The sequence below is a fragment of the Malaclemys terrapin genome, chromosome 23, assembly GCF_027887155.1.
Source record: "Malaclemys terrapin pileata isolate rMalTer1 chromosome 23, rMalTer1.hap1, whole genome shotgun sequence".
Taxonomy (NCBI): Eukaryota; Metazoa; Chordata; order Testudines; family Emydidae; genus Malaclemys; species Malaclemys terrapin.
This window is the reverse complement of record NC_071527.1, coordinates 15327921-15354574: the sequence shown is the minus strand read 5'-3', so window position 1 is coordinate 15354574 and position 26654 is coordinate 15327921. Positions and strand designations below refer to the sequence as shown.

Genomic DNA, 26654 nt, shown 5'->3' with positions numbered 1-26654 from the left:
TCCCCCAAAGATTTAGTGTCAGAGGGGTAGCTGTGTTAGTCTGAATCTGTAAAAAGCAACAGAGGGTCCTGTGGCACCCTTAAGACTTAATTCGATTTAACGCTGCTAAAGTCGACCTAAACCCGTAGTGTAGACCAGGCCTAACAGAAGTATTGGGAGCATAAGCTTTCGTGGGTAAGAACCTCACTTCTTCAGATACAAGTGAAGAAGTGAGGTTCTTACCCACGAAAGCTTATGCTCCCAATACTTCTGTTAGTCTTAAGGGTGCCAAAGATTTAGTGAATACAACACACTACCTTGGGTAAAACTCAATAGATTGAGACCATTTTTACCTGCATCCCATCAATAGTTTGAGCTCTAGCTCTCTGCAAAAAAAGCCACCCACCTAGAAACCGTTTTTTAAAAATAGCTATTTTTTCCAGGCTTATATCTCTGGAATCCCTGGCTTGAATGACTCCAAATTTGCATCACTAATCCTACCCTGCATCCTCCTGAGGCACCCCAAATTTAAAGAAATCCAACAAACGTCAATTTTAGAGCACTTAGGTCAATCTTTAAACAGATAGTTTGTCGCAACAGATGATTTTGTCATTCAGTACAAAAAAAAGTCTGGCAATGTGCACTGCACTTCTTAAAAGGACACAAGTTTAATTGATTATAATCCAAACTAGTCAACAGATTTACTTGTAAACCCTCAGAAAATCCATTCTGTGCTCCGTTACAATTTCTGCACGTTTGAGGAAAATATGCTATGTTCTTTCTACATAACAATAAAGCAGAATCCCTGTTTTAAAGGGCAAAACTCAACTTGACCCTAGCTACAGAATCACATAATTATTATTCCACAAATGAATGAAAGGACATGGCTTAAGGCAGGGAGAGATGCAACTTGCATGGAGTGATAGAAAGTGAAGGAGGAATATATGTAAACTTGGAAGGATTCAACGTTTATCATTCAATGTTGGTAAATGTCAATTTCACAGTACACAAATAAACCGCCCAAAAAAATGTCATTGCTAATAATCAGAATTTACAGATAGATAAAGTAAGAAAATACGGCTTGAGCATATATTAGAGTTTGATTTAAGGATATCTACTTTGTATATTCTGACATGTGACATTGACAATTTGTGTTTTTAATGGTGATAATGTTTTAACTTTTTGAATGTCTGCATTCAAAATAGGGGGAGGGATAGCTCAGTGGTTTGAGTATTGGCTTGCTAAACCCAGGATTGTGAGCTCAATCCTTGAGGGGGCCACTTAGGGGTCAGGGGCAAAATCAGTACTTGGTCCTGCTAGTGAAGGCAGGGGGCTGGACTTGATGACCTTTCAAGGTCCCTTCCAGTTCTAGGAGTTAGGATGTCTCCATTAGTTTAATTTATCTACTGTCGTAAAATAAATATTGTCTGACCTGCCCATAATTTTCTACAACTGTGAAAATTTACATTGATAATTTTTTTTAAATACTTAAATAAACATTGATACTATTTATCTTTCAAAATTGTATATATAAAAACAACCTAATTCTGCCAAGCCTAAATATATGGTATGAGTGAAGTGGCTGCATCCCCTTAAGGGGTCTTGTCAACACTATCATATTTTTGAGGAGTGGATTTGAAGTATAAGAATTAGTCTATAGAAGCCATAATTTCTGAGAGTTAAGTAGACACTACTGATGCACAGGTAACTACATTGAAATCAGTTGTTACGTGGGTTTAAAACAGATGCAAGTAAAGAATTGGGCCTCATAGCTCTGAGAGGCATGAACTTTCCTCATTTGTTTTAAGTGGGTGTTGATTCTGAAGCCTAATGGTGGCCATTTACGTGTCAGCACAGTTACATTTCAACTATTGATAATTTTAGCTGAAGTGTGTAGCTGCTCTGTGTTTTATGGGTAAAGCTTGAGGAAGTGAGCAGGGCTGAGGTATAATACTGCCACTTTTTTGGGACCACTTGGACCCCTGAACCTACAGCCCTAACTAGCATGCAGGAGAGCGCTATTAACAATCAGGAGAAACGTCATCTTCAGTTCAGCTATTGGGGAGCTGGAGTGAGTTCTTGTCAGCCACTGAGCAGGTGCAGGAGGAGCAGTAGGACTTGTGCTCAATCCCATAATGACAGCATGTTTGAAAAGTGGGTCAGCAGATCCATGTCTGTTCACAAATCCAGTAATTGGGCTGGGAGCACTTGGAATCGCCCCATGTCCCAGTAGAACTCATGTAGACACAGTCTTCCTCCTCACCCTGGATGTCTGGTTCCCCCAAGTTCCAAAAGCTGCCAAGAAAAACAAAGCCACATAGAGTCTGCTGATGTAGTTAAATTGTGTTGACATTTAAAAGGTCACTTTCAGGCTCCAGAGTTAAAACCCACTAAGACAAATGGGAAAAGTTCACGCCTCTCAGGGCAGTGCCAGTAACTGTAGCCGCTAAGGAGGGATTTTGTAGATCTCAGCCCCCTTTATTAAATACAGCTCTTCCACTGAAGAGACAGATATCTACAAATTCATCGAGTTTTTAAGATTAAATCAATGGGTCATATTCTGGTAACAGTGTAAGAGTAAACCAAATTGACGTTAATGGAGAGATTACAGATTTACTCCAGTGTAATGGAGACCAAAAGTTTACTCTGAGAAGGTAACCCGGGCTGGATTAACTTTTTGTGAGCCCGGCGCCAAACATATTTGTGGGCCCCCCCTGGGGAATGAAGGGGCCAGGGGCAAGAGCACAGCGGGCAGGGTGGATTTGATTTAAATCATGATTTAAATCACTAGTCAGGAAGACTCGATTTAATCAGGGTTTTCTTCATAAAAGTGCATTCTTGTTTGTTGTTATAATCTTAAAACATATTCGTCACAACTCAGAGATAGATGTAGGCTTCATTTTTAGAAGGTACACACTATGCATTTTTAAACAGTGATTTATTTTGAAAACTTTTCAGATGAGTTTTACAGCTATATCAGAAAATGAATGATTGTTTGGTTATTTCATTTACCAAAGATAATTGAAGCAGATATTTATGAAAGCATTGGGAGGTGAACTATCTCCAATTCAACAGGTTAATCATTAATAGTTGGAGGATTTTCGTGCCCGGCTGAATTAGGAGGAGAACATCACTGCACAGACATTTAAATTGTTTATTTAACTAAAACAACAACATTACGTATTCTGGATTTTTTTTTTCAACAGCAAACATAATATTTTAACAAAAAAGCATATGTCCCTCGCTTCTCACGTTTATCTCCAGACTTCTTCTCCTTGTCCAGATCTATTCCGCCCCCACCAATCTTCTATTCATTGAACTTTTTGAAACTTTTCACATTTAAAGAGAGGTAAGGGATTGACTCTGTGTACACAAATTTGCAGAGGGGCAATAGAGTTGAGGTCTGTTATTTCTCACCACTATATATTATTTATTTATTTTAAAACATTTTTTGCTGTGAACAAGCCTGTTACCTCTGGAGACACAAATCCACAGTTTGAGAACTGCAAAACTAAGCATCTCTGATGGTATCTTCTAGACTGAGCACTGAGTCCCATTGGGTAGATAGAAAGATTAACCTAAATACTCTGTAAGAAGCCTGTGGAACCCATAAGATTGGGCCCCTAATCCATGAACTATTAGAACTCATTTACAAAACTTTGCATGAATATCTTGTCTCATACTATAGAATTAGAATTTATAATCCCTATTCCATGATGAGATATAATAGTTTTTTCCCCTCAAAAGGCCCATTTAAATAAAAAAATCCGATTTTTTGATTTTTTTTTAAAAAGTCATTGATTTTTATCCACCCTGACAGTGAGGCGGGGTGGGGGGGAAGGATTGGTCCCCAGCTGGAGTGAGGCAGGGGCCAGGGGCAAGATGAGCAGAGTGGGGCATGGGGGGAGGATTAGTCCCTGCTGACTTGAGCAAGGCAGGGGCCGGGGGCAAAAGCACAGCAGGGCAGGAGCTAGGGTTGGTCCCTGAAGCAAGGGAGGGGCTGGGGGTAAACTGTAAGTGCAGCAGGGCTGGGGAGGGGCTAAACAGGATCCCCCCCCGCCCCTGCACACATAGAGCGGGTGCCAACTTTCTCCCTGGTTCTAGCCCATTCTCTTCGTCTCTCTCTGCACTGAGCACAGGGCTGGAGGTGCAGGGTCTGGTAGGGATTTAGGGTGTAGGAGCAGGCTGGGGGTTGGGGTGCAGGGTCTGGCCAGGAGCTAGGGGGAGGGAGGGAGCTGAGAGTTGGGGCAGGAGGTTGGGGTGTGGCGCGCTTACCTGGGGCAGCTTCCATTTGGTGCTCAGGGTGGGGCTGGGTATGTGTGGGGGGTGCAGGAGTGAGGACTGGAGGGGGGGAGGAGAAGAGTGGGCCGGGCCAGGGCCCTTTGGAACGTGGGCCCAGCGCCAGGGTAAATCTGGTACTGATAACACTACAGACCTGATTTTCCTCTTACACCAGTAAGTCCCGTCATCTGTACATTCTGGTCCTCATCTCATGTAAGTGGACATGTAAATGGAGCAATGCCAGTTTACATGAGCTGGGAATCTGGCTTTCTGGAGTTGCACTGGTGTTAGCAAGAGGGGAATTAATGCCAGGCATATCAATGGGTCAATGGTTTCCCTGCAGTGTCGGGGTAGTAGGGCCTTGGGGTCATCCCATCCCTATCCTGTGGTGTCGTCCTTTTAAGGTTTAGTACCCCAGGTTCTTGGAAAATGACAAAGGCAGCTGTGGGGAAAGGAGAATTGGTCCCAGGGAAGAGTCTGTGATTGGTGAAAACCTGTGCTATTCTTTTAAGAGTCCAGGACCAGAAGTCTTGTAGAGATGGTGAGGCAAGGCTTCACCCTCTCCTAACCAAGCAGAACCAGCTCTGGGAAAGAGGTCTGGATATAGTCGGCCTCCTCCCTCAAAACAGGGAGACACTGCAGGAAGTGGAAGGTTGATGTCAGCTAAGCTCTCCCAGTCCAGGGAGAAAACGGACTAATGTGAAAAAGGACCAGCTGGAGGAGAAGCAGGTTTAAAGCCACAGTGGGCCTGAGGTAATAAACACAGCCCTATAAGGGAAGCTGTGGGAGAAGCTTGACAGGAAATCCCCTTGGCCCCAAGAAAGAGACCTAGGAAAACCCCTGACTCTGAGGTGAGACTCTATGGGCCAGGGAGGCCAGGACTGAAATCCCCCATCCCAAGAAGGAGGGCTGGAAAGACGCTGGACCAAACATTGAGCTATTTTGGGTGAAGCTGTATTAATAAGGCTTCTAGTTTGTGAGGTTTATTCATTTCAATTTGGGGGATTTATTTTTAGCAATATTTGAGTTACAAACATTGGGGATTTTTGGGACTTTCTCTTCATATGTACTGTAATTAGTAATGTGTATATATTGTAATATTCCCTAGGCACACTTTAACATAGTGTTGTTTCAAACAGCACTACATTAAAGCGCACTTGGGAACCTTTAGTCCATACCAGCAGGGTCTACATGGACCAATTAACGCACAACACATTAGTAGGCTTTAGAAATCACCCATCCCAACTCCCATAATCCCAATTACTGCTCTGTGCAGACAAGCCCTTAGATACAAGTAATATTTTCCAGTGTTTATTCCGATAAACAGGGATTTTTTTTCTTTTTGTATCATGGTGTTTTATCAGTCTTTATCCGTTACAACTGAAAATCAGAAGACCTATGTGTATATAATAAATAAATTAGACCCCAGGAAAAGGGGAATATTGTTTAAAGATTCTGGAGGTGAGTAATTTATTTCTGAATCCCTGTACAGGGAACTGAGGGAAGTGTGCCTGCAGGGCTTGGTTGTACCAAAAGGAGGTGCTCTGGGAGGGCACTGTAGGGAGGGCACTGGGAGGGCACTTACTGGGAAGGAGCTGTAGGTGGGAAAGGTTCTGTAGAACAACTCAAACCCTGGCAAGAGTGGCAACTCTCCAGCAAGAGTTCTTCCAAGGCAGGGGAGATTGGACACTGGAGAGTTCCAGTTCTAAATTACTGGGTCAGTCCAGACCAGTTGACTAAACAACCAGGAGATGTCCCCATCTGATGGCTCTTTGGTGGTCTATGTGAAATGAATCCCTAGGACTAAAGTCTGGTCTGGTGAAAGCAGGTGCAAATCCACAGAGATGCACCCACTTATGCTAAGTCACAATTTGTCCCTTAGTGTCAATTCATTTACCAGAGGGACAAGTCCATATAACAATGGAGAAGAATAACAACTAACCACCATAATGGAACCCCACTTCCTGCATGCTGGGGTTGCTGGTCAGACATGCCAAACCCACGAAAAAAACACAGAAATTGGTCTTGTTTTTGGCTTAATTGGCTTGTGAGTTGCTTGTTGGCTAGTTTTTGGCTTTTAGCTTGTTGCTTCTTCTTTTTTTTGATCGGCTCCTGGCAAGCAGGGGCAAGGGGCAAGCAGGAACAAGGGGGGGGAGAGAGTCAGGGGTGCACAGTGGGCCCACCACAGTCCCAGACTGCACGCTGGGGGGATCTAGTCGCATAGAGTGTTGGGGTTCTTAGTAGGGCAGTCGATTAATCGCAGTAATCTCACGTGATTAACTCAAAAAAATTAACTGCAATTTAAAAAATTAATCGTGATTAATTGCACTGTTAAGCAATAGAATACCAATTGAAATTTATTAAATATTTAGGATGTTTTTCTACATTTTCAAATATATTAATTTCTATTACAACACAGAATACAAAGTCTACAGTGCTCACTTTATATTATTAGTTTTGATTACAAATATTTGCACTGTAAAAATGATAAACAAAAGAAAAACTATTTTTCAGTTCACCTCATACAAGTACAGTTGTGCAATCTCTTTATCGTGAATGTGTAACTTACAAATGCAGGTTTTTTTTGTTACATAACTGCACTCAAAAGCAAAACAATGTAAAATTTTAGAGCCTACAAGTCCACTCAGTCCTACTTCTAGTTCAGCCAATTCATAGAATCGTAGAATATCAGGGTTGGAAGGGACCTCAGGAGGTCATCTAGTCCAACCCCCTGCTCAAAGCAGGACCAATTCCCAACTAAATCATCCCAGCCAGGGCTTTGTCAAGCCGGGCCTTAAAAACCTCTAAGGAAGGAGATTCCACTGCCTCCCTAGGTAACCCATTCCAGTGCTTCACCAGCCTCCTAGTGAAAAAGTTTTTCCTAATATCCAACCTAAACCTCCCCCACTGCAACTTGAGACCATTACTCCTTGTTCTGTCATCAGGTACCACTGAGAACAGTCTAGATTCATCCTCTTTGGAACCCCCTTTCAGGTAGTTGAAAGCAACTATCAAATCCCCCCTCATTCTTCTCTTCTGCAGACTAAACAATCCCAGTTCCCTCAGCCTCTCCTCATAAGTCATGTGCTGCAGCCCCCTAATCATTTTTCTTGCCCTCCGCTGGACTCTTTCCAATTTTTCCACATCCTTCTTGTAGTGTGGGGCCCAAAACTGGACACAGTACTCCAGATGAGGCCTCACCAATGTCAAATAGAGGGGAATGATCACGTCCCTCGATCTGCTGGCAATGCCCCTACTTATACAGCCCAAAATGCCGTTAGCCTTCTTGGCAACAAGGGCACACTGTTGACTCATATCCAACTTCTCGTCCACTGTAACCCCTAGGTCCTTTTCTGCAGAACTGCTTCCTAGCCATTTGGTCCCTAGTCTGTAACAGTGAATGGGATTCTTCCGTCCTAAGTGCAGGACTCTGCACTTGTCCTTGTTGAACCTCATCAGGTTTCTTTTGGCCCAATCCTCTAATTTGTCTAGGTCCCTCTGTATCCTATCCCTACCCTCCAGCGTATCTACCACTCCTCCCAGTTTAGTGTCATCCGCAAACTTGCTGAGAGTGCAGTCCACGCCATCCTCCAGATCATTAATGAAGATATTGAACAAAACCGGCCCCAGGACCGACCTTTGGGGCACTCCGCTTGAAACCGGCTGCCAACTAGACATGGAGCATTGATCACTACCCGTTGAGCCCGACGATCTAGCCAGCTTTCTATCCACCTTATGGTCCATTCATCCAGCCCATACTTCGTTAACTTGCTGGCAATTGCTAAGACAAACAAGTATGTTTACATTTACAAGAGATACTGCTGACTGCTTCTTATTTACAATGTCACCTGAAAGTGAGACTTGTAGGTTCTAAAGTTTTACATGGTTTTATTTTTGAATGCAGTTATTTTTTGTACATAATTCTACATTTGTAAGTTCAACTTTCATTATAAAGAGACTGCACTACAGTACTTGTATTAGGTTGTAATAAAAAGTATTCTGTGTTCTAATTGAAATCAATATATTTGAAAATGTAGAAAACATCCAAAAATATTTAAATCAATGGTATTCTATTATTGTTTAACAGTGTGATTAATTGAGTGATTAATTGTTTTGATTGCTTGACATCCCTAGTTCATAGGGATTGGCTTGTTTTGGCCTTGTTTTGAAATGGGATTGACTTGTGAAAGTCGGGGTGCTTATTTACCACGAGAAAGTTGGCAACTGTGCCTAGTAAAAATATCTCAACATTTCAGTAGAAATGAACACTGCTGCCCCCTCATGCTGCAAGAAGGCTCCTGGGGGAAGCCAGGACCCCACAAGTTTGATGCTGGCCTTCAGAATTGGTCATTGGAATATGAGAACAATGTTTCAAACATCAAAGATCTTGCAGGTCATGAGATAGAGGGACAACAATAGACTTGAAATCTTGAGCATCAGTGAGAGCAGGTTGATAGGTGCGGATAAGAAGCGTTTCAAGCCAGAGAAGAAACATCTCATTTACTCAGGTCATAGTGACAACAACACTCGGGGGCGTAGCTCTCATTTTGACAGATTCTGCTGAAAAATCACTCACTGGCTGGGAACTGATTAACCAAAACATCATATGTGCCAGATTCCAAACCAGATTCCTAAGAATGTCCATCATACAGTGCCAACAAAGGAACATAGTGCTGAGGATAAAGATGGATTCTACAATTGTCTCCAAAGTGTGATTGACTGAATACCTATACATGACTTCCTCCTTGTGATGGGAAACTTTAACGCTAAAATAGGATGTGACAACTCGAGAATGGAAAGAGCAATGGGGAAGCATGGGTTGGGAACCATTAACCAAAATGGTGAGAGACTCACTGAATTGTGCTTGCTCACCGACCTGGTTCTTGCAAGTACCCTGTTCCCTAACAAATGAATACACACAGAAACCTGGATTTCATCAGATGGCAAAATGAAAAGTCAGATTGATCACATCCACACTAGCTCAAGATCCAAGTAATCCGTCTAAGATGTAAGGACATATCGAGCAGCAGATGTTAATGGTGACCACAATCTTTGCATTGCTAAACTGAAATTAAAATTGAGAACGATCAATGCTAAGCAGAAAGCGGGAAAGGAAAATCAACAGTATAAAACTGAAAGCAAAAGCGTAGTGTGAGAAATTCCAACTTGAACTAAGAAACAGGCTTGAGGCACTGACAGAGGCAGAGAGAGGTGAGACACAGACCTGAAGAAAAATGGGAAGTGCTCAGAAACCATATGATTCAGGCTGCAACAGTCACAGTTGGTTATCAACATAGACAGAGCAAGAATTGGATAAGCCAAGAGATGTGGTATCTCATCAAGGAAAGAACTGAATGTTAAGACCAATAAACTATTGGCAAGAGCCAAAAGAGGAGTATAAGAAAGCAGAAAAAACAGTATGACGCAACACAAGGGAAGATACGTTGAAGACCTAGCGGCTGAAGTTGAAGTTGCTGTTGTTGCTGCTATGTTAGGAAACCACGGAGCTTTTTACCAAGTGACTAAAAACAAGTGTGAAAATTTCAAAACCAGACATGGGCCAATAAAAAGCAGACAGAAAAAGGCTTACAACTGAAGTAGAACCGATAAAACAGATGAGCAGAGCATTTCAAAGAAGTCGTCAATAGACCCAGGCCCATTTCAGCGCCATGTTTGATGAAACACGGGAAGCTGATCAACTTCACATTAACAACAATCCAATAAAGATGTCAGAAGTACAGGCTGAAGTCAAAAATCTGAAAAGTAACAGTGGTGGGAGATGACCAAATTATAGCAGAAATGCTGAAAGTATTTGATACTACCAAAATTGACAGATGTTCAATGACATTTGGGGAAAAGGGGGCTTCCTTTTGACCAGTGGAATCATGGAATCATTGTCAGAATACCCAAAAAGAGCAATCTTCCTGACTGTAACAGCTGGAGGGGAGTTACATTACTCTGTTGTAGGGAAAGCCTTCTGCAGTGCGATACTACACAGAATGAAAGAGGTAGTGGATGCAAAGCTTAGGGAAGAAGCAGTTGGATTCAGGCCCAAAAGTTCCTATGTAGATCAGATATTCACATTTAGAACCTTTATAGCAAACTCCACCTTTCATCCATTTTATTGATGGTTTTTTTTCTTCTTTTTTCAAAAGGCATTTGCCTGCCTGCACAGACATACATTGTGGAATATTCTTCAGGCCTACAAAATCCCAGTTAAAGTCATAAGCAACATCAAAGCCATGCAAAGTGCTCTGTAAGGGTGAACAACCAGACCGCAGACTGGTTCAGTGTGGACCGCATGAAATAGGGTTGAATTTGATCTCCACCATTGTTTGGCATTGCAATAGACTGTGTAATGAAGAAAGAAGTGTATTAGCAACACAAACACTGATATAGCATGGGTAGATGGCAAAATGCCTAGAAGACCCAGACTTGGCTGATTATATTGCGTTACTGAGCAATATCCCTGGAAAGTTAAAAACAAAGACAGAGAATTTGGCAAAAATAGCACGTCAAGTGGAGCTCAGAATTAATTATGCTAAAACAAACATCCTTGAAACCCAGATGTCAAGCAGTAACATCACAGTAGAATGCAAAAATGTCAAGAAAGTTAGCTAACAGAGGCCTCAAGAAGGAAGTGACATCAAGGATAGTAAAGCCATCCACAGCACTTACTAAACTCAGCAACATATAGAAATCAAAGAGATATAGTACTAGAACAAAACCTGAGAATTTTCCATTGAAATGTAATCTCGGTGCTAACATACTGCTGCGAGACCTGGAGATTTACTAAAATCTTAGACGGAAAACTAGACAACTTTGGAAATTTAGTGCCTACGAAAGATTCTGGGAGTTGATTGAAAAAAAAAACTTCATCACCAATGAAGATATTTGAGAAATCAACAACTCGCAGCTCATTTCCATCAGAATCAGAAGGAATTGCTGGACATATGTGGGGCTTGTACTCTGAATGCCAACACATAGATTCCCACATGAAGCTGCCAAGTAGAAACTGACTGGTGTGAGGAATCCCAAGAAAAACCCGAAGAAGAGCCCTTAGCAAGGAGGGCAGAATAGGCTATCTCAAGACCATAAGTATGGAAGAGACTGGTTTCCGCCCTGTGTACCAACATTGGGACAGGCAGGATGTTGTGAGAAACTCACTCACTCACAAAAATATGTTGGCCATCGGGGCAGAGAGGCCAAGGATGGAATAGGCTGTGGAGACTGAACTCCCCTCTCACACCAGAGGAGTCCCTCCAGGGCAGAGGAGAGGCGTATTGGCAAGGAACAGCCGGGGCAGAAGGGGGGCTTTCTTGGCTGCTGCATGGGCTGTACCTTCTCTGCAGATAAACAAAGGACTTCAGTCTCCGGGATACTTTTTATTGGCACTAAATTCATGTAAAAGAGTCCTCCCCTGCTAATATTCCAGCCCCAGTTTTGCATCCCTGCTTCCCAGGGTCAGTGCCTGTTCTGAGCCTATCCTACTCAGTCCCCTTTCATGAGATAAGAGACAAAACAGACATATCAATGGCTTCAAAACTCCCGAGGACTGGGACTAGCTTTCTGATTAAAGGATTTGCATGAGAAGGGGCTTACCTGACAGAATACGGGCTATTGTCTATCCACTGCCACTTCCCTTCCTCCTCTGCATCACTCAGTCCCAGCCAGTATGTCCTTTTCTGTTTATTACAGTCTTTCAAGAAAGCCTAGAATGGAAAAGAATTTAATATGAAGAAGGCCAGCATGATGGCTCTGGGGTCTGGCAAGGTGAAACGGAGCGGTCAGTCTGTACAATTCCAATGCATCCATCGGCATGGTATCTCAACAGCCTTTCACTTGTAAGTCAGCCAGCTGTCTAGCGATCAAAAGTCACGGCCTTCTGAATGTGTTTTCACTGCCTTAGGGGAGATGAGTTTGGGAGTTCCCAGTCGGGCAGGGTGCATGTCTCTGACAAACGTCCTCCCACCATAGCCTCTTCCCCAGTGCTCTAAAAGAAGCACAGATGGGCTTTCAGGGCTACATCCTCAGCTGGTGTAGTTCTACTGAAGTCAAAAGGGCCAGATTCTCAAAAATTGACAGAGCTCCATCGCCTTCAGTAGAGCTATGCTGATTTACAAATCTCAGGATCTGGTCAAATCTCAAATCACATTTGTGACGAAAGTCACAAACTCCTACCCCAAGCTTGATTCTCTTCTCCCGTCAGTGTAACTTAGAATCATAGAATCATAGAATCATAGAATATCAGAGTTGGAAGGGACCTCAAGAGGTCATCTAGTCCAACCCCCTGCTCAAAGCAGGACCAATTCCCAGCTAAATCATCCCAGCCAGGGCTTTGTCAAGCCGGGCCTTAAAAACCTCCAAGGAAGGAGACTCCACCACCTCCCTAGGTAACGCATTCCAGTGTTTCACCACCCTCCTAGTGAAATAGTTTTTCCTGATATCCAACCTGGACCTCCCCCACTGCAGCTTGAGACCATTGCTCCTTGTTCTGTCATCTGCCACCACTGAGAACAGCCGAGCTCCATCCTCTTTGGAACCCCCCTTCAGGTAGTTGAAGGCTGCTATCAAATCCCCCCTCATTCTTCTCTTCTGGAGACTAAACAATCCCAGTTCTCTCAGCCTCTCCTCATAAGTCATGTGCTCCAGACCCCTAATCATTTTTGTTGCCCTCCGCTGGACTCTTTCCAATTTTTCCACAACTTAATTGCAGCCAGTCAAGTTACATCAGTCAGAGAGGAAGATGAGGCAGTGCAAACTTGTGAAATACCTCTGAATTGACTGGAGTTCCTCTGGACTGACATGGATGGAGCTGAACGCAGAATCTTTAGGCCTCACTCTTTCCATTGTGAATGGCATACTACAGCAAACAGCGGGGATAGCTTACCTGCTCGTTGTCATTGTTAACGATAACCAGGGAAGCCTTTTGATCAGTGCAGAACTGCTTCGCACCCATCCAGTCTGTAGTCGTATTTGAAAAGTAATAGCATGTTTTCCCAAACTTCTTCCAGCTGGCTGCACATTGAATAGGCTCTGGGAACGCATTGCAGATGGATGCTGTAAGGGAGAATTCAGGACAGCATTGCTTTAGCATTGGAAACAAAGGCTTATGCAGAAAGCAACTTTTTGCTTATTTAGTGAGGTGGCTCACTGGGAGCGTGTCACATGTTTTCCAGCCATTCCACTGTCTTCCAATTTGTTCCCATGAACCATTTTGACCTGTAAATCCTTTTTTATTTGGAATCTGCCTGCCTTCGACTCTTCCTTTCTCCAAATCTTGCTCTTATTCACACGGCCATAAACTCAAAGTGACTCAGTAGTCTTCTGTTGAGTTACTCTGGATTTATACAAGAGCAGAAACGGGCTTTCGTTCACCAGCCCCCTTTGAGGCTTCTTGGGGTAAAATTGATAACAATCAACAGAGTTTTCACCGGTACCATGAACAGACCATGAGAAAATACCCGTGATGAAAATATCCCTGATGTACCTGTCAAATCCAACAATTCCTTATAGCTCTTGTTCACGTTGGTCTGGATTTTCTTTCGCTCTATTCGTGCATCAGCCAGGTCCTGCACCACTGAAAAGTGCAAAGCATCAGATGAATCAGTAGGCAGCATGGTCTAGCAGATGAGGTGCTGTGCTAGGGATCTCAGTTCTAGTCCCCCCTCTGTCTGTTAGTTTGGGCAAGTCTCTTTTCCCTCTCTCTTTAGATTGTGCAGGCAAGGGCGGGTTTTTTTCATGTGCCTGTACAGTGCCTAGCACAACGGACCCCTGACTTTGGTGTAATGCAAGTAATCATTGAAATTCAGTTTCAGCTCCATGAGAGGCAGACTGCCTCGTGATGGGCCAGATCCTTAATTCCTTCATTGTGATCATGTGCTCCTACCATTTATTTGTTGTTTTCATCTGATTTTTCTTGCCTTTGAGTGTAAGCTGTTTGGAGCAGGGACCGTGATTTTTTTTATATGTTTGCACAGCGCCTAGCACAGTAGGGATGGGGCCACCGGGTGGTACCACAATACAGATAAGGGATAACAATAAGCCTCAATGGATGTCAATTGGCATTTATTGATTTACATCAGCTGAGGATCTTCTAAGTGCCCAGTCTCTTTGTGTGACCATAACCAAATCCTTCGCCTCTTGCAGCTTCAGTTTCTCCATCTGATTCTCCTCTCATACTATCCAGTGTAAATCAGGAGTAACTCCATTAAGCTCAGCGGGTCTGATCCTGATCTCACTTAAACCAGTGGGCACCTGCACTAATTCCATTGGCGTCAGTGGTGCTACACTAATATAAACTGATGTGAGAGCTGAATCAGGTCCAAAGGTGGAATTCTGGTGTAAATCAGAAGTAACTCTATCGAAGTGAATGGTTCTTTTCTTGATATAAATGAAAGGAGAATCAGATCGTTTCGCTTTTTTCATTATTTCCAAAAAGCTTTGAGATGCTTCAGTGGGTGGTGCTAGAGATGGGCCAGGGATTCCTGAAAGGATTAGCATGGCCAAATTGACCCACCCACCCCGAATTCAAACCCAGCACTTTCCACTTTGAACCAGAAGTACCTACGACGTGTTAGCTAGAGTCCCAGAACCTACCGTTCATTAGCCTCTCCGAGTGGTTATAGTTTAAAACTTTTAACTCCTCTGACATCTCCATGTCTAAAAAGGAAACAAAAGAATATGGCTTTTTCCATTCATGCTAAAATAAATAGGCCAGATCCTCACCTAGCTAGAAATGACCACACTGGATCCTATCAGGAATCTCATCTAGTCTAGTATCCTGTCTCCAACAGCAGCCTCCGCTCGCTGCTTTGGGGGAAGGTGCACTGGTGATAACCTGCCTCCAGGGGAAGTTTCCTCCTACCACCCAATAATGAGAGGTTGGCTTATGCCTTTAAGTCAGTGGGGCTACGTTGATTTACACAGCTGAGTATCTGACCCAGTGGAGTTACTCCAGATTTACACCACTGTAACCAAGAGCAGTATCTGATCCCTAAGTGTGGGATTGCTGGGATGGGACTTGACTGCATTGACAGGAGTCCCTCCCACCCTTTGTCTTTCTTAGGGTATGTCTACAGAGCAAAAAAAAAAGACCTGTGGTAGCCAGTCTCAGAGCCCAGGTGAACTGGCTAGGCTCACGGGTCTCACACTGCAGGGCTAAAGCTAGCAATGTAGACATTCAGGATCAGTCTGGACCCTGCCCTGTGAAACCAGGGAGGGTCCTGGAGCCCAGCTCCTGCCCGAGCCCAAACATCTGCACTGCTATATTTAGCCCCACAAGCCCAAGTCAACTGATCCTGGTCTGAGACCGCTGCCGTAGGTTCTGGGTTTTTTTTACTGTGTACATGTACCCTCATCCATTTAGATTGAAAGGGCAAGGACTGCCTTTCTCTATATTCCTGTACAGTGCCTAGCACAATGGGGCCCTGATCTTGGTCAGGTTCTCTAGGAGCTACTGTAATACAAGTAATAATAATAAATAATTATAAGAACACTTGGGGGAGGGGCGGGGGAAGAGGGGGAAGGAGGATATGGCACTCACTTTTCTCTTGGAGAGGACCTGATGGGTGAATCACTGGAGCAGGGATTTGTCTGGAGTTGCTGGTCGCACTCCCCCATCCCCATTCTCCATGTTCAGTGATAGCACGAGCCCATTTAACATTCAGTGGTAAAGTAGTGTTGCTAGTATGGGTAGGGCTTGAGCCCCTGTTGCCCTGAACCTTGTGCAGTTATCTACATCCGTGCAAGGCGGGTGTAAAGTAATACCAGGTCAGGTCAGGGCTCAGGACAACATCACATGAGGCTTACAGCGTTGTGACTTCGCTGCATCTGTAACTTTCACTCCATGCATCCGAAGAAGTGAGGTTTTTTACCCACGAAAGCTTATGCCCAAATAAATCTGTTAGTCTTTCAGGTGCCACCAGACTCCTTGTTGACTTTGCTGGAGTTACTCTGGATTTACGCTCGTGTAACAGATCCGAGACACAGAGTATAGTGCTGTTGCACCAGTGCTACTGAGATTAGTGTGCGTACTGGGGGCTCTTTGGCATGAGTGGCACTGAAATCAGTGGTGTGTGTGTGTGCGCGTGCACGCGCATGTGTGTGCATGCTTTGGCACTAGGATAATAGATCAGTGTGGGTTGGGGATGCTTTGGCACCACTGTGAGATCAGTGTGTGTCGATGGTGTTTTGTGTGTGTGTGTGTGTGTGTGTGTGTGTGTGTGTGTGTGTGTGTGTGTGTGTGTGTGTGTGTGTGAGAGCAGGTGATAGCAATGGATTTTTTTCTGTTAATTGCTTATCTGTGATGCTGTCTCCCCACTTCTGCCCCTGTCGCATGCCTGTCCTAGCACAAATATATTAATTCAGAGAAGAGAATAACATCAGTAGGCCCCTCCCTCACCCCCCCCCCAAGTAGGTGTCCATACTAACTTGTGCTGAAACTTACATTTCACCACTGCCAGTGAGAGGAGAACTGCCCACATTGCAAAACAAATGCCCATCAGGAGATACAGTGTCACAATGGACTTCGGTCTGTAGCCTATTCCTTGGTTGGCGTCAGGAATGGGGTCAGCTGTGGAGAGCAGCACTGGTTAGTACCTCCCTGTGCTTTCAGCATTTCCTAGCAGGACGGATCCCGGAATCATTTACCCCAGGGCAGGGTTTCACCCAGGCTCTTGATGTTAAAGGAAGACTTTGTGGTTATTTAAACTTTTCAGAATCATGTTGGCTTGCACTGAAAACAATGATACTGGCTCGCTCTTTTAAATGAGTAATGGGAAGCAGTGTGGTCTAGTGGTCACATCTGGGTGTGGCCCGGAATTCAGGACTCCTGCACTCTTTCCCCATCTCTGAGAGGAGAGTGGTGCCTGATGGTTAGGGCTGGGCATCTGGACTCCTGGGTTCTCTCCCCAGCTCTGAGAGGTGAGTGGAGTCTCATGGTTAGATCAGAAGACAGAGGTTGGGGAAGGGAACACAGGACCTTTCACTTCTCAGGCATTGGCTCCAGTCTGTCCCCAGGCATGGGGTTGGCTGTGGGGTGTCAGGGAAAATGGATATGAGGACTTTAATCTCTAGGGCATCAGTCCCAATCCAAACCAAAAAGGAGAAGTGGTAGAGACTCCATGAAGTCCACTAGGGACTCTGCTAATACTATTAACTTTATGTGGAAGGTGGTCAGATATAGGTGGCAGGATAAAACCTTTAGACAGATCGATTGATTCCAGGTCTATAGCAACCAAAAGTCATTCCCATCTGATGGCTGCCCCGTAGCCCATATGAATCCAATTACCCAGAGCAACACAGGGAGTAGAGTCCAAGGGACAGGAGACTGCAGGAACTCCAACTAACCTGTCCTTGGGAGACTTGAAGATGCTGGCTTCCCGGCTAGCACGTAAACCCCTGCAAACAGGAAGGAAAGTGCAGGCATTGGAGGAAGCGTCAATTCGCCCACGATCAAATATGCAGGCTTCTCCAGGCCACGCCGCTGCTGGGAGTGTAACTCCACATGCAGTCGTGGGCCCCAACCCATCTCTGGTGAATCCCCACTGACTTCACCAGGGATCGGTTCAGGCTAGGGAGCAAACAGGAGGAGATATAGGTTCTACCTTTGCTTTCCTTGCTTCTCTGACTTGCTACATCTGTATTGTCTTGATAAGCTGGTAGCCTCCTTTGCATGTGATCTCCCGTCTCGGACAGGGACACATCGTCATAATCCTCCTCATTGGAAAAACTATCAGGTGAGCCTAAATAGATGAGAAGAATTAACCCCAGTACAGTAATCAGGGCCAAATCCTCAGACAGTATAAATGGGCATTGCTTCAAATGACATCAACTGAGGATCTGGCCCAATGAGCTAATATACTTTGATGAGAGCAAATCCTTTGCATCTGAGAACATTCATAGGGGATTCCACATCCTGGGCATGGAGCCCTTAGTCGCTTTGGAATTACAGAACACCTGCAGTGAGATTTCACCAACTGCCCTCTTCACTGCTAGAAGGATGATGATTATATTATTCATTTCTTTTGGAGCCCCATTCTCTTCTCCCTTATAATGGAGAAAATCTGTAGAAACTGCTGAAGTGAGGAGATGTTGGCTGGTCCAGTAGGTTTAGTTTACGGAGCAAAGCCGAAAGCCACTGTGGCCTAGTGGTTAGGACACTAGTCTAATACTCAGGAACCCTGGGTGCTGTTTGTTGCTCTGCTTCTGACCCACCATGTGACCTTGAGCGAATCACTTCCTGCCGCTGTCCCGTCACTTTTGCCTGTCTTGTAAATTTAGACTGTCAACTCTTCAGGGCAGGGATGGTCTCTGATGATGTGGCTGTGCAACACCCAGCACAATGGGGCCCTGATTGCAGGTGGGGCTTTGAGGTGCTATCGTAATACAAATAATAAAACTGGCGTGTGGGACAGGAGAATCAGTCCCTTTATGCACAGATCTCAAGCACCTGTTTGAAGGTGGGTTTGAAGTTGTTACACCCGTTTCACAGATGAGGAAACGGAGGCACAAAGAGAGAAGAGGTCCAAGGTCGCATATAAATCACCAGCAAAGCTGGGAGTAGAGTTATCTCTACACTGGTATCTCATCGAGGTTCGCTTTGCACCATGCTGTGGCCCAGGACTCTGCTCTGGCCCAGATGCAGAAAGCCTGATCCAAGGAACATGAGGAGGAAGTAATATGGACTCACCAGATCTGAAGTGACTTGCATGTGCTGGTCCCCCTGCTAATAAGTAGATCCCTGCAAACAAGGAAGGAAAAGGGTATGTGTTTGGAGAAAGTGAGAATTCTCTAGGGGATACCCCTGCAGGATCTGATGCTGACACCACAATCTGAGAGGCAGCCCCTCAAGCTGGTGAAACCAAATCATCTTCACTGCAGCTGCTCTTTGGCAACATCCCACTAAAGCAGCATTGGTAAGAGAGCTTTGAACCTGTAAGCGTGAACCTTTGCTACTAGAAACCTGATCCATGGAGATACAGTTATCCAGTCAGGGAAAGGAAGTGATGCCATGTGTCCTTGGATTTCAGAATATGGCAAATGGTCTTACAAGCGGAGGAGTTGACCAGCAAATCATTTTGGATAACACATAATTAGGACAGAAATTGAGACCGTTCACCAACAGGGGGAAAAAAAGAGGTGAAACTCATCAAAGAAAAAGTTGTTACAATTTATGGGCCACATTCTCAGCAGGTGTAAATCAGCATTTACTTCAGTGGAACGACAGCTGATTTTCTTCAACTGGAGTCTGGCTCATTGACTCCAAGAGAGCAACACCGAGGGCTGGTCTACACTAGAAGAGTTATACCAGTACAGGATCTCTATTAAGCATGCTTAAAACTACAATACCCACCTGGTGAAATGAAGAAACAGATTGACAGAGCCAGAAGGGTACCCAGAAGTCACCTACTACAAGACAGGCCTGACAAAGAAAGTCACAGAACGCCACTAGCCGTCACCTACTGCCCCACACTAAAACCTCTCCAGCGCATCGTCAAGGATCTACAACCTATCCTGAAGGATGATCCATCACTCTCACAGACCTTGGGAGACACGCCAGTCCTCGCTTACAGACAGCCCCCCAACCTGAAGCAAATACTCACCAGCAACTACACACCACACAACAAAAACACCAACCCAGGAACCAAACCCTGCAACAAAGCCCGGTGCCAACTCTGTCCGCATATCTATTCAAGGGACACCATCATAGGACCTAACCACATCAGCCACACCATCAGGGGCTCGTTCACCTGCACATCTACCAATGTAATATATGCCATCATGTGCCAGCAATGCCCCTCTGCCATGTACATTGGGCAGACCGGACAGTCTCTATAAAAAAGAATAAATGCACACAAATCTGACATCAGGAATTATAACATTCAAAAACCAGTAGGAGAACACTTCAGTTTCCCTGGTCACACAATAACAGACTTAAAAGTGGCAATTCTTCAACAAAAAAATTTCAAAAATAGACTCCAATGAGAAACTGCAGAACTGGAATTAATTTGCAGACCGGACACCATCAAATTAGGCCTGAATAAAAAGTGGGAGTGGATGGGTCATTACAAAAACTAATTTCCCCATACTAATTTCTCCCTACTATTACTCACACCTTCTTGTCAACTGTTTGAAATGGGCCACCCTCATTATACTACCGAGGGAAACGGTGGGGGCGAAGGACCTGTCTGGTTTTAAGATTAAGCTAGATAAGTTTATGGAGGGAATGGTCTAATGGGATAACATGATTTTAGTCAAAGGAACAGCGTGCCATCGCTGGTTAACAGTATAATGGCTAATGAGGGTCAGGCTGGAGAATCTTGCCTACATACTCAGGGTTCTACTGATCACCATATTTGGAGTCGGGAAGGAATTTTCCTCCAGGGTAGATTGGCAGAGGCCCTGGAGGTTTTTCGCCTTCCTCCGCAGCATGGGGCAGGGATTGCTAGCTGGAGGATTCTCTGCTATTTGAAGTCTCTAAACCACAGGATTTGGGGACTTCAACAGCAGAGTCAAGGGAAAGGGTAGGGACGGCTTTGTGGCCTGCATTATGCGGGAGGTCAGACCAGATGATCATAATGGTCCCCTCTGACCTTAAAGTCTATGAGTCTATGAGTCTACAGAAGTGATTTTTCCTCCCTTGGTATTCTACTGTTAATTGAATTGTCTCATTACCACTGACCCCACACTTGATAAGGCAACTCCCATCTTTTCATGTACTGTGGTATATATACTTGCTACTTTCAGAGTAACAGCCGTGTTAGTCTGTATCCGCAAAAAGAAGAACAGGAGTACTTGTGGCACCTTAGAGACTAACAAATTTATTAGAGCATAAGCTTTCGTGGACTACAGCCCACTTCTTCGGATGCATATATGCATCCGAAGAAGTGGGCTGTAGTCCACGAAAGCTTATGCTCTAATAAATTTGTTAGTCTCTAAGGTGCCACAAGTACTCCTGTTCTTCTTTATACTTGCTACTGTATTTTCCACTCCATGCATCTGATGAAGTGGGTTTTAGCACATGAAAGCTTATGCCCAAATAACTTTGTTAGTCTCTACGGTGCCACAAGGACACCTCGTTGTTTTTGCTGATACAGACTAACACGGCTACCACTCTGAAACCTGTGACCAGTATAACTGTCGGTTGAGGGCGTGATTTTTTTTTTTACCCAAATTCTGGTATAAGCCTCAATGTAGATGCATTTATACTGGTTGGAAGGTGCCTTATACCAATATAGCTTATTCTTCTTCCTGTATCAGAAGAAGCTATGCCAGGATAAAGACTTTTATGCTGGTATAACTGCATTCATGCTACCTGGGGTTTTCCACTTTAGAAATACCAGTATATAGTTAAAGCAACAAACATTTCTAGGGCAGACAAGTCTAGAATAACACTAACTGGGGATCTGGCCCTAATTATCCAATGGTGGCAAAGCACGGAACTCAGCTAGTGCCATCTCCCGTGGAGGCTGGTGGACTAAAGGTTGTGTAGCAGGAAGGTTTCCATGATAACTGCCCTCTGAAACTACTAGGGCTGTCAATTAATCGCCGCAAACTCATGCGATTAACTCAAAAAAATTAATCACGATTAAAAAAATTAATCGCGATTAATCACACCGTTAAACAATAGACTGCCAATTGAAATGTATTAAACATTTTGGATGTTTTTCTACATTTTCAAATATATTGATTTCTGTTACAACACAGAATACAAAGTGTACAGTTCTCACTTTATATTATTATTTTTATTACAAATATTTACACTGTAAAATGATAAACAAAAGAATACTATCTTTCAGTTCACCTCATACAAGTACTGTAGTACAATCTCTTTCTTGTGAAAGTGTAACTTACATATGTATTATTTTTTGTTACATAACGGCACTAAAAAACAAAACAATGTAAAACTTTAGTGCCTAGAAGTCCACTCAGTCCTATTTCTTGTTCAACCAATCGTTAAGACAAACAAGTTTGTTTGCATTAATAGGCGGTACTTCTGCCTGCTTCTTATTTACAATGTCACCTGAAAGTGAGAACACGTGTTCACATGGCACTTTTGTAGCCGGCATTGCAAGGTATTTACGTGCCAGATATGCTAAACATTTGTATGTCCCTTGATGCTTCGGGCCACCATTCCAGAGGACATGCATCCATGCTGATGATGCTCATTAAAAAAATAATGCGTTAATTAGATTTGTGACTGAACTCCTTGGAGGAGAATTGTATGTCTCCTGTTCTGTTTTACCCACATTCTGCCATATATTCATATTATAGCAGTCTCAGATGATGACCCAGCACATGTTCATTTTCACACTTTCACAGCAGATTTGACAAAACACAAAGAAGGTACCAATGTGAGATTTCTAAAAATAGCTATAGCACTCGACCCAAGATTTAAGAATCTGAAGTGCTGTCCAAAATCTGAGAGAGACGAGGTGTGGAGCATGCATTCAGAAGTCTTAAAAGAGCAACACTCAGATGTGGAAACTGCAGAATCCGAATCACCAAAAAAGAAGATCAAGCTTCTACTGGTGGCATCTGACTCAGATGATGAAAATGAACCTGCATCGGTCCGCTCTGCTTTGGATCGTTATCGAGCAGAACCCATCAACAGCATGGACCTGTGTTCTATGGAATGGTGGTTGAAGATGAAGGGACATACGAATCTTTAGCACATCTGGCATGTAAATATCTTGCAACACCAGCTACAACAGTGCCATGCGAATGCCTGTTCTCACTTTCAGGTGACATTGTAAACAAAGCGGGCAGCATTATCTCCTGCGAATGGTAACCAAACTTATTTGCTGAGCGATTGACTGAGATAGGACTGAGCAGACTTGGTTTTACATGGTTTTATTTTTGAATGCAGTTATTTTTTTGTACATAATTCCTCATTTGTAAGTTCGACTCTCATGATAAAGAGAATGCACTACTTGTATGAGGTGAATTGAAAAATACGATTTTTTTTGTTTTTTACAGTAATCAAAAATAAATATAAAGTGAGCACTCTACACTTTGTATTCTTTGTTGTAATTGAAATCAATATATTTGAAAATAGAAAATAGAAAACATCCACAAATATTTAAATAAATGGTATTCTATTATTGTTCAACAGTGCGATCAATCGCGCGATTAATTGCAATTAAATTTTTAAATTGCTTGACAGCCCTAGAAAATATCTGATGCGAAGCGTATTCCAAAAGGGAAACAAATTTGCTCTTCAGAAGCATTTTGCCTTGGGCATGGAAGTCGTATGTCCGGACGTGGCTGGGGAGATTTTGCTCTCCCTTGAGCCTCCTACATCCCATCCCTGCTACAAATCCAGCCAGGTCAGGGGTTACAGTTATGCTCTTCCCAGAAACTGTTAAAACACAGTTCAATCTTACAGCACAGCCAGGATCTGTATGGGTTTGAAGGCCTCTCGGATCTGTCCTAGAGTCTTGGACATGACATATCTGATCCCGGTGACATTTGAATATTATTTCTACCTTCAGGTCTTGTCTACGATAGAGTTTATGACCTGGAGTTAATTACTTGCCAATTCACTGGAAGAAGTTAACTTTGTAACGGTTGATGTTCTGCACTCTTCCCAAATGTAAACCTCAAATTAAAATATCTCCTGATGTAGACATGCCCTTAGTGACAAAGGTCCAGATCCCCAGTTGGGGTAAATCCGCGTCCTGTGCTGAAGTCAATGGAGTGATGACAATTTATACCAGCTTGGGATCTGGCCACATCCAGCCCCACTAAATTCCACCGGGATGCAAGCAGTTCAATTCTACTAGCTCCAGAGGAACTAGGCCTGCTAACACCATCAGCCCATTGCCTGCATTTGAGTGAAAGCAGAATTCAGCCCACAGTCGGTTATGGTTCCTCAGTTATTTTCCAAGTCATTTTCTTCCACAAAGATCTAAACTGATGCAAGTGAGAACCACAGTGGGGTTCCCCAGCTACCACTAGATTTGAGTGGGAGATGTATTGTGTTTATGGTGGACTGACCTTATCCCATCTTACCCCTCTCCCTTCTGAACAAATATGCACCACAAAGAGCACACATATCTGCACTCTTTTATGCTACACACACACACACACACACACACACACACACACGACCACACACTATACAGCATATACATTTGCACATACTTACACACACACAATCCTCTTCCCATACAAATGGCACACACCTCTGCATACGCACACAGAACGCACACAGCCCTGCACACAGAAAGATGGATGTACTACACACCCATGTACACACACAGACGCAAAACTCGCTCACACACCAGCACATGGGTATGTGCACAGTCCTGCACACAAAGCACAGTACATTCAACTGCATATGCACCCTCCACATAATCCACATTTAATGGGGCTTACACATGTACACACACACACAAAGCACACATGTCTGTAGGTATATGCTCCTTGCCCACACCCCACAATGCACATGGCTGCACACGTCACACAACCGCAACACAACATACATCTGCCCCTTCTAAGCCTGGCTACAGATGGTGCCAACTGTTTCCAACCACTTTGTCTTTACCTGTTTGTCTCACCAGTCTCTTCCCTGGTGACGGTGGAGGGCACAGCCAATTCCCATAGAGCTCTTGCTGAGACATTCCTTATTGCTGGGGACCAGGGGCTTAGGTGGGCTGCTGCTGAATCAACCGACCCCACCCCACCCCAACCCCAGAGCCAGTTCTGCTTGAAGCACTCCCTTGCGCTCAGTATCTCGCTCAGGGCAAGTTGTGTTACTCCCTCAGTTTCAGTTCCTCTCTCTGCCGGGGCTCGGATAAATAAGGTTATGCAAATAGCATGAAATGCAGCAGAGCTCAGTTGTGCACACTGAGCCAGGTAAAAGGGGAGACCATGCTGTGTGCCATGGAGTGTAGCTGTGCCACAACCCCGCCGCGGGGTGCATGGCCGTGGGGCGGCTGGAGGAGTGGTGGTGAGGCGGCCACCTGGTCTGTGAACTGCATGGGTCTACTGCCCACACTTTGAAGAGCAGTGGTTCTCAATCAGGGGTATGCGTACCTCTGGGGGTACGCACAGGTCTTCCAAGGGGTACATCAACTCATCTGGGTATTTGCCTAGTTTTACAACAGGATGCATTGAAAGCACTAGCAAAGTCGGTACAAACTAAAATTTCATACGGACACTGACTTATTTATACTGCTCTATGTACTGCACACTGAAATGTAAGTACAGTATTTATAGTCCAATTGATTTATTTTATAATTACATGAGAACAATGAGAAAGTCAGCCATTTTTCAGTAGTAGTGTGCTGGGACGCTTGTATTTTTATGCCTGATTTTGTAAGCAAGTGCTTTTGAAGTGAGGTGAAACTTGGGGGTATGCAAAACAACCGTTCTATGCCTGGAAAGGTTGAGAGCCACGCTCTAGAGCATAGGAGTCACCATACTGGGTTGGACCCGTGGTTCATTTAGCCCAATATCCTGTCTCTACTAGCGGCCAGCCCCACTGCAGCTTCTCCTAGAGGCCATAGGAAGACCTCTGTCCTAGCTGCGCCAATGTCCCCACGCCCTGGCTCTGGGTGGTTGGTGGAGGAAACACACAGTCCTTCCCTGGCTTTGCATAGGTGGCTAGACTTTTATCCTACAACTCAATCGATACCTCAGTCCTGTAGCAGGGATCAGTGCCAGTGCAGGCCCCTGCCACAGATAAGTGTACCTCAGCTATGAGCTGGGCTGTTGGCAAGTGGGCATCAATACACATCACTCCCCCGGCCAAGGCACCACGTACATCCTCCTTATGCCCTAAGCCTTGGGCTAGCCTTCTGCAGAGAGATCAGTTTCACCCCAAGTGCATTGTGGGATACCGATCCCATAATGCCCGTCAGATCGCCGGAGCAGTGAGTAGCCCAGTAGCAGATGGAGGTATAGGTTGGCAACACTTTTATTTTTAAGCATCTATTTATTTATTTTATAAATAAGATGGTCATTGATGCAGCAAACCACAGTGCTGTGAAGAAGGGACTAGAAGAGGATATATCTGCACCTGCTAATAATGTACCACATTTGTTAGGTCCCAGTGATCCTCATCACCTAGAACTGGCCCTGTCCTGCCCACACAGGAAGGCGTCATGGGTTAGGGTAAGAAGGACGCTTCCCATACTAGCTGTGAGCTCTGATGTGAGGGTCCTATTATGATCATTACAGTATATGTGTTTGTGTGTCTCACCAGGTCCATCCACCCCTTGCAGACATGGTTGTTCCCGTGCATTCTGGGACTCACCTGTCCAGTAGTTCCTGGGTGAAGGGGCTTGTGGGAATTTCTTAACACAAAGCACTGAATTGTGGGATGGAGGTCACTAGTGGGGGTGGAAGCCAGGGCAACTGCAATTCTTGTGAGAAGAAACCAGTAC

The 26654-nt window shown here is 44.3% G+C and overlaps 1 protein-coding gene across 1 annotated transcript; it reads right to left on the bottom strand.

Moving 5' to 3' along the window:
- Window positions 1–684: 684 nt before the first annotated feature.
- Window positions 685–24887, bottom strand: LOC128828116 (C-type lectin domain family 17, member A-like). The gene is made up of 10 exons (XM_054012500.1): window positions 24812–24887; window positions 18953–19003; window positions 17868–18005; window positions 17611–17661; window positions 16709–16834; window positions 14860–14922; window positions 13751–13840; window positions 13151–13320; window positions 11863–11972; window positions 685–2274 (listed from the first exon to the last, which is right to left on the bottom strand). Exons 1-10 carry the CDS (start codon window positions 24885–24887, stop codon window positions 2139–2141), a joined length of 1011 nt encoding a protein of 336 aa, XP_053868475.1. The 3' UTR covers window positions 685–2138.
- Between the last annotated feature and the right edge of the window lie 1767 nt (window positions 24888–26654).